This window comes from Coptis chinensis, chromosome 2 (assembly GCF_015680905.1).
Source record: "Coptis chinensis isolate HL-2020 chromosome 2, ASM1568090v1, whole genome shotgun sequence".
Taxonomy (NCBI): Eukaryota; Viridiplantae; Streptophyta; class Magnoliopsida; order Ranunculales; family Ranunculaceae; genus Coptis; species Coptis chinensis.
Window position 1 is genome coordinate 102,345,477 of NC_141457.1, and position 6,754 is coordinate 102,352,230.

The following is a 6,754-nucleotide window of genomic DNA, read 5'->3' on the forward strand; positions in this document are numbered from 1 at the left end:
TTCTTCAAACAAACTTTAAACACTAGCGAAATCTCAAAAACTTACTTTAACATGACGATGAACAGTACCGTGAATAGTAACTATGAACAAATTAGTGAACAAGCATTACTGCGGAATGCGATCTTTGGTGAACAAGAAAACGCCAGAGAAAAAAAAAATTGAAACTTGAATTGAGATATAAGAACTTCTTCTTGTGAGAAATCCTTCTTCTTCTTGAAACTTGACTTGAATACTATACTGAAAATTAAAACAAACTGATTTTGATTTTTTTTCTTGGTGAGGGTTTCCTCTCCTAGCATACCACTGAACCTCGCTCCGATACCATGTTAAATTCTGTGTTAGTGGTGATGCTAGGAGAGTTGTGATATTGATATATTAAAGACACCAAGAAGAAGACCAAAGAAGACTAGAGATTTATTAGGGTTAAAGAGGTTGAGAGAGTCTGAGAGAGATTGTTCTCTACCCAGAGTTACATACTTATACTAACCTAAAACATAATAATAGAAACTACTAGATATGAATGTCCACACTTATACTAACCTAAAACATAATAATAGAAACTACTAGATATGGATGTCCACACTTATAGAAACATGGGACTTTCCATATTGGACATATTATAATACTGACATATTCTAATACTGATATATTCTAACACAAGGCTTGTTGGAATATGGAGACATGAGTACTCTTCCTCATACGTCTCCATATTCTCCTTCCTTCATATACTACTGAATGTCTTCATATCTCCCTATTCAAAGAAGACTAGAGATTTATTAGGGTTAAAGAGGTTGAGAGAGTCTGAGAGAGATTGTTCTCTACCCAGAGTTACATACTTATACTAACCTAAAACATAATAATAGAAACTACTAAATATGGATGTCCACACTTATAGAAACATGGGACTTTCCATATTGGACATATTATAATACTGACATATTCTAATACCCAAGCCATTAAGTAGCATATTATTTGTAGTCAACAGTATAAAAAGCATGATCACTAGAGGAAAAGAGTTTCATATAGTCTCCAAATGTTAGCAGACTTTTTAGCTTTTAGAGTATCAACACAATCGTAGTAGTTTGCTTTATTAGCTTTGACATATATGCTAAGACTTCTAAAGGGAACAAGTATTGTGAACTTTCTGATTGGTTATTGCATATGCAGATAACTCAGGCAGAGAGCATAAAGTAAATAGCTTGATTTGATCTTATTCTGGCATGGGTTGGAAAGCAGCTCAAAAGCTGATACAGAACTAGAGAATTCTTAGAGGAGACAATGTAAAAGAAAACAATAGATATTTTGGTCTATCTAACTTGATATATATATATATATATATATATATATATATATATATATATATATATATATATATATTTCTCTTCTTTTAATTTCCATATGCTCTCGAGGCGTTTTTTTACTATCCTTTATTTTTACTATCCTGCCCTTCATCACATTGTTATGCAGGTGATGATAATCAGGGGAAAAGATAAAGGCGAGACTGGTGTCATAAAGCGTATCATTCGCTCTCAGAATCGTGTTCTTGTTGAAGGCAAAAATTTGGTAAGATTGAGTTTCCTCGTCTTAGGGATCTCTCTTTCCTTTTTCTTATTCTCTTTCTGATACATCTAAAATCATGCTATCCCTTGATCTTGTTTTTGTAAGTTTGTGTCGTTGCAGTATCAGGAGGATGTCCTTGTTTAACATGTTTTATTTTGGAATACGATTCCGAAGCCTCGGACACAGTAAATTTCTAGAAAATGGAACTTTCCTGTTACATATTTCTTGTGTTTGACTACATATAATGACTTATGTGATACTCTACCTTGCAATTTGCTGGAGTAGGCACATCTAGCTTGCCATCTTTTCTTTTTGATCAATAAAATGTATATTAATTCCCAAAAAAGTAGCTAATCCTTAGCAGGTTGCTAGTGGTGGCTAATAACAACCCACAACATAACCCAACTATACGAAATGATTTACAAATTTAAAGTATCCAAATTACAGATAAAATTTTGAAATCTAAGTTTCCTAAAAAGATTGACATTTCTTGACCAATTATACAAAAGCTTGTTGATTTCCACCAAGATCTTATGAACTTCTTTGCCATTTCTACCTACGACCACAAATTTTATGGGGACAATACTTTTGTTTCTGCAATTCTTGCATTTCTTCTATAATATGGTGACAGGTGAATTGATTGGAATATATGAATTTTCAGGTGAAGAAACACATCAAGCAAGGGCAGGGTCATGAGGGTGGAATATTCACTGTGGAGGCACCACTTCATGTGTCAAATGTTCAAGTTCTTGACCATGTTACAGAGTATGTATTTGATGTTATACCTTTTACTTGAGGTTATGAATAGAGAAGGTATATGATTATTGGGAAAAAAAAATAGAGATGATATATAATTTGCAGTACCTCTTGTTCCCATATTCATTGGTGTCCTTATTTTTAATTGTACAGTAACCCCTGTAAGACTGGAGTCAAATATTTGGAAGACGGTACAAAAGTAAGAGTTTCTAGAGGAGAAGGAACATCAGGTTCCATTATTCCTCGTCCTGAGATTTTAAAAATAAGGACCACACCTAGACCTACTATAGGTACTTATTACGTTGCTCATCACTTTTCATGTTGTCTTGTGTGTAATTAAAGTAAAGCTTTCATGAGTTATCAACAAATGCTTCTTTCCTTCAATTATTTGATACTTTTTATCTTCCGCTAGAAGAAAAAAAGAATAAGTGCCTATTGAGGGTGATGTTTCTAAAAAATCTCACAAAAACTAATGAAATGTGAACTTTCCTCGGTAGAGATCTAGCATGTCAGAACTTGTTTTAATGGCCTTTTTTTTTGGTTAATTTGCAGCTGGTCCCAAAGATACGCCAATGGAGCTTGTCTTGGAAAAGACTTACGATTCTAAAACTGGAAGGGGCATGCCAAACTTATAGAACTTCTGACAAGTGTATCTGAGCAGAAGGTTGACTGGATTGGGATGCTATAGAAGATTTGCCTATGATTCAGAAATTCTGTGGTGCTAAGTGCTATTTACATTTTACTTGTCATTAAACTATGATTTTTTTTTTTGCTTATTTGTTAGGCATCCATGTTTGCGAATGAAAGCCTATATTTTGATATCTATTCAATATCATAAATATTCCAGTCGAGTTTAGAATTCTTGATTTCTTGTTCACTAATTTTTATGTTAATATTGAATTTTTGATAAATTAGGCATAGAGACATATATTTGGTAATGTGGGCCAAGCATAACCATGACCTGACTCAAATGACTCAATATTTTGGCAGCATTTTCTGGGCTCGTGACTGCGCAACTAACAGTAGAAATTTGAAATGAGCCAAGGCACTTCTATATCCATTGTGACGCTAGATAAAATAAAATAAAATAAACAATATACCGAAAAGAAAAACCAAACAAAAGGAAATTTATTTGAAGGGATAAAAACTTTGTGGAATCTGGTTTCTATTATTTTAAAAAGAATGAAAATATTGCATCGTTAAATCTCCATTACATCTATCACAAATATGGATGGATTGATTCCCATGATACTGGCAGGTCAGACCAGGTGGGCATAGGCTACTAACCCGTCAATTCGTCTAGTTGGGCTGCAGGCACATCAAGGATTTTCTCAAGTTAGACACGGGGAAAATGGAAATCAAATAATGTATAAATTAAGTTAAAACCTGCAATTACTGTATCTACTAATCTACATAGAGAGGAGATCGATCAATGGATTTTCGATCAAAATATTTTAAGTTCTGGTTCGTAGCGAGGAGATCAATATATATATATATTCCTCAAATTTAATGAGGAAAAACAAATAATCACTTACATTGCAGCCATATATGCATAGATACAAAATACGCCAACTAATATTTTTTGATTTCTAGGATTGGTAGTTGGTAGGTACTGAGTCCTCAGATTAAGCTTTCGAAAGATTTTCCCTTAAAATCTAATATTGAGTTCAGTATAAACAAAGAATTTAGTTACCATGATTCAGAGAGTTTAGGTTCACAAAGAATGATGATACAGATTACCATTTTTATCTGGAAACTTGTCAATCAGAAAGCCTATAATGCTCATAATCAAGGAGAGGATATGATTCAGTTATTTTACAATTCAAAACTTTAAATACAAATTTGGCAAGGACCGCGTGAACGTGTTCCCCTCTATAACAAATTATGACGACTATTCCACTTGGAGATATCTTAGGCGAGCGCCCCTCCTAAGTGCAATGGAGGTCACTACCCTAGGCCATGGACCTTCTTGATCGCCCATTGACCACGTCCAGGTAAGTATGTTTGCATGTATTATTTAGTTTGATTTTCTACAATCGTCTCACATGACATCCTGTATGCTTATTCGATGTGGCACTAAAACCACAATTGACATGTTGTCTGTTGAAGACGTGCACAACTGCACTCTACAAAACATTAGATATGTACTAGCCATTTACCATGGGGAACCTGATTCAAGACCCTAACTTTGCCCAGATCTCTTATCTAAGCGAGATACTAGTGTATGCATTGTGAATGTAGAAGTAACTCCAGAGCTGATCCTGAGTTAGCACTAATAACGCAAGCTAAGTAAATAAAATGAGGCCTCCCCCCTGGTTTGTGAAACTTGATAAAAATTAGCTGACTTTTACCAAAACTAAAATGAAACTTAAACTATGTGTACTTTAGATCACTCCCTTTCAACAGTTTTTTGTACTTTTCAAAGGTGTTATAACAGGCTAGTGTAAATGAGCATTTTGGTTATCTCTTACAAATATGATAGGAGAGGAGAATGGATTTGGAAATGGGAAAGACCGAGATCGTTGTTGAGCGAACTGCCTACGTATCTCCTCTCGATTTTGGGGGGAGAGAAGAATCAGGTCTGACATAGTTCATACGGGAGGTATTTATAGCTGGTGAAGGTGGATCCCTACCCAACACGTGTAATGACAAACACAAATGTATGGTTGAGATTGAGAAAGAGTATGAGAATGGTGTTGGTAGGAATTCTGTAATGATGAGGAGTGGTTACAGTGGTTCGTAATTTGCGGTGATGAAGTGTGTAAGTATAGCTATGGCATGATGAGAATGATTATTTCTAGAAGATAGGCTGAGTCATGATATAGAACGCTCTGTATGAAGATGTGCGAGTCGATCTATTCTATAGTGATCTCGTAGCTCGTGGACATGAGTTGATAATGTAGGTCGCTCTGAAGGCAGTTTGGGGAACTAGGTCAAAGGTCGGTGTGGTATTTCCACTATGCTGAACACGTGCTTGATATTTCTGAATGAGAATATCACTCCCTCACAGCTAGTTCAGTTTCTAAGCTTATACACACCATTGTAATCTAGTTTGAATGAATGTTTGAAACAAGAAGTTCAAACTTCAAGCCTTTGGAAGTTCATCACCAATACAATTGCATTTTTCGTTGGTTTTGAACACCTTGCAGTTCCAATTTTGCTTGAATATGTAGGATTACTCTACATTTTAGAGCACTACCAAACTCGCATTCAAGTTACTTTTCTCGGTGAATGAATGGAACACACTTTGTTTTTTCCATTTATTAAAAAAAATGGCCCATCCCAATGTGTGTAAGGTGACTTTCTGGGTAGCAGGTAGGAATTTTTAATGGTAAACCTATAAAACAACCAAAAGCTACAAATGGCCTATCATACACCACACTATGGTCATCGAGTTGTCCTAAAGCTACAATAGTGATGAACATTACAATTTGGTTTGGTAAACATTACATGTAGTCATGTAGAGAGGATCATGGACAAGCCAGTACATTCATATTGTTGACTGCATGCTTTTTTCTGGCTGAGATGAGGGACATCATTCATTGATGCACGCATAGTGCAAGGCTGTAAGCCATATTATGTGCTGCAATTTTGTAGGCTTCAGGAAATTTGACTCAAACTCACAATTGGCACACTTGGTTCGTTCAAATGGATCTACCTAGATATGCCTCATAAAGAGTTGAAAACTTGATCGGTAGTTATCAATTCTTTTCATTCTAGAGAAGGTCGTTCACTGGAATCCCTGTAGTTTAGATTTGATTAACTTCATGTAACTGTTTTTAGCAGGATATAAGTCCACCTTGTATTCTGCACACTTTCTTAATACAACATTTGCTTACTTAGAAAAAAAAATCCCTGTAGTCAATTATTGGGGAGACAGTTAAAGCCATAGTTTTCTCAGAGCAACAAAAGCCAAAAAGCAGCTCACCTTTATGACAAGGGCTTTTTTTTGTTGGTAAGCCTGTTTTAAATGAGATCAGTAACTCTTTGATGTTGGCGGGGTTCGAGCCCCTGACCTCTGGTATCATCACCCAAAGGTTTTACCGACTTGTAGGCAAGCTTGTTTTTAAAGATATCTGTAACTCAATAGTGTGTAGCGGGGTTCGAACCCCCCAAACTTCTGATATCATCACCCGAAGGTTTTACCAACTAAGCTAGAAGGAACTTACCTTTATGGCAAAATGGGCCTGTAATGGGTGGTAAATCCATGTTGTAACTACAATGTTTTAAACTTGATTTGGTAGGGGTGCGCTGAGCCCAAGCATTAGTGCAACGCATGGGTGACACACGAGATCCCCAATAGCAAGCTATTGTGGTGGAACCTCCTCTAATCAAAAATTAATTTAATATCGTGTGAGGCATTGCCTCACATATTAGATATTAAACTGATAAGAATAGATACTGCACTTGATCTTAGCCAAAAGGCCGAGAAAGGTAT

General features: G+C 35.6%; 1 protein-coding gene, 1 long non-coding RNA gene and 2 other non-coding genes across 4 annotated transcripts; 1 reads left to right on the plus strand and 3 right to left on the minus strand.

Annotated features, from left to right (window-relative positions):
• Window positions 1-411: 411 nt before the first annotated feature.
• LOC147519794 (uncharacterized) lies at window positions 412-654 on the minus strand. Its single transcript, XR_015214292.1, has 2 exons — window positions 541-654; window positions 412-487 (listed from the first exon to the last, which is right to left on the minus strand). It is a non-coding gene; the product is annotated as an uncharacterized LOC147519794 (long non-coding RNA).
• Window positions 655-1,146: 492 nt separating this feature from the next.
• LOC147519795 (uncharacterized) lies at window positions 1,147-3,177 on the plus strand. The gene is made up of 5 exons (XM_086594885.1): window positions 1,147-1,280; window positions 1,468-1,563; window positions 2,222-2,325; window positions 2,470-2,606; window positions 2,869-3,177. The coding sequence occupies exons 2-5, from the start codon at window positions 1,471-1,473 to the stop codon at window positions 2,949-2,951; spliced, it is 417 nt and encodes a 138-aa protein (XP_086451011.1). The 5' UTR covers window positions 1,147-1,280; window positions 1,468-1,470; the 3' UTR covers window positions 2,952-3,177.
• Window positions 3,178-4,162: 985 nt separating this feature from the next.
• On the minus strand, window positions 4,163-4,318 carry LOC147519796 (U1 spliceosomal RNA). The gene has a single exon (XR_015214604.1). It is a non-coding gene; the product is annotated as a U1 spliceosomal RNA (small nuclear RNA).
• Window positions 4,319-6,557: 2,239 nt separating this feature from the next.
• Window positions 6,558-6,754, minus strand: LOC147519797 (U2 spliceosomal RNA). Its single transcript, XR_015214521.1, has one exon. It is a non-coding gene; the product is annotated as a U2 spliceosomal RNA (small nuclear RNA).

What these genes read in the sequence shown, in the direction of transcription:
- LOC147519795 (XM_086594885.1), top strand. Translation starts at nt 1,471, where the DNA reads ATGATAATCAGGGGAAAAGATAAAGGCGAGACTGGTGTCATAAAGCGT. An exon ending in GTTCTTGACCATGTTACAGA is followed by an intron (nt 2,326 to 2,469) that starts GTATGTATTTGA and finishes TTAATTGTACAG; the next exon opens with TAACCCCTGTAAGACTGGAG. An exon ending in CACACCTAGACCTACTATAG is followed by an intron (nt 2,607 to 2,868) that starts GTACTTATTACG and finishes GTTAATTTGCAG; the next exon opens with CTGGTCCCAAAGATACGCCA.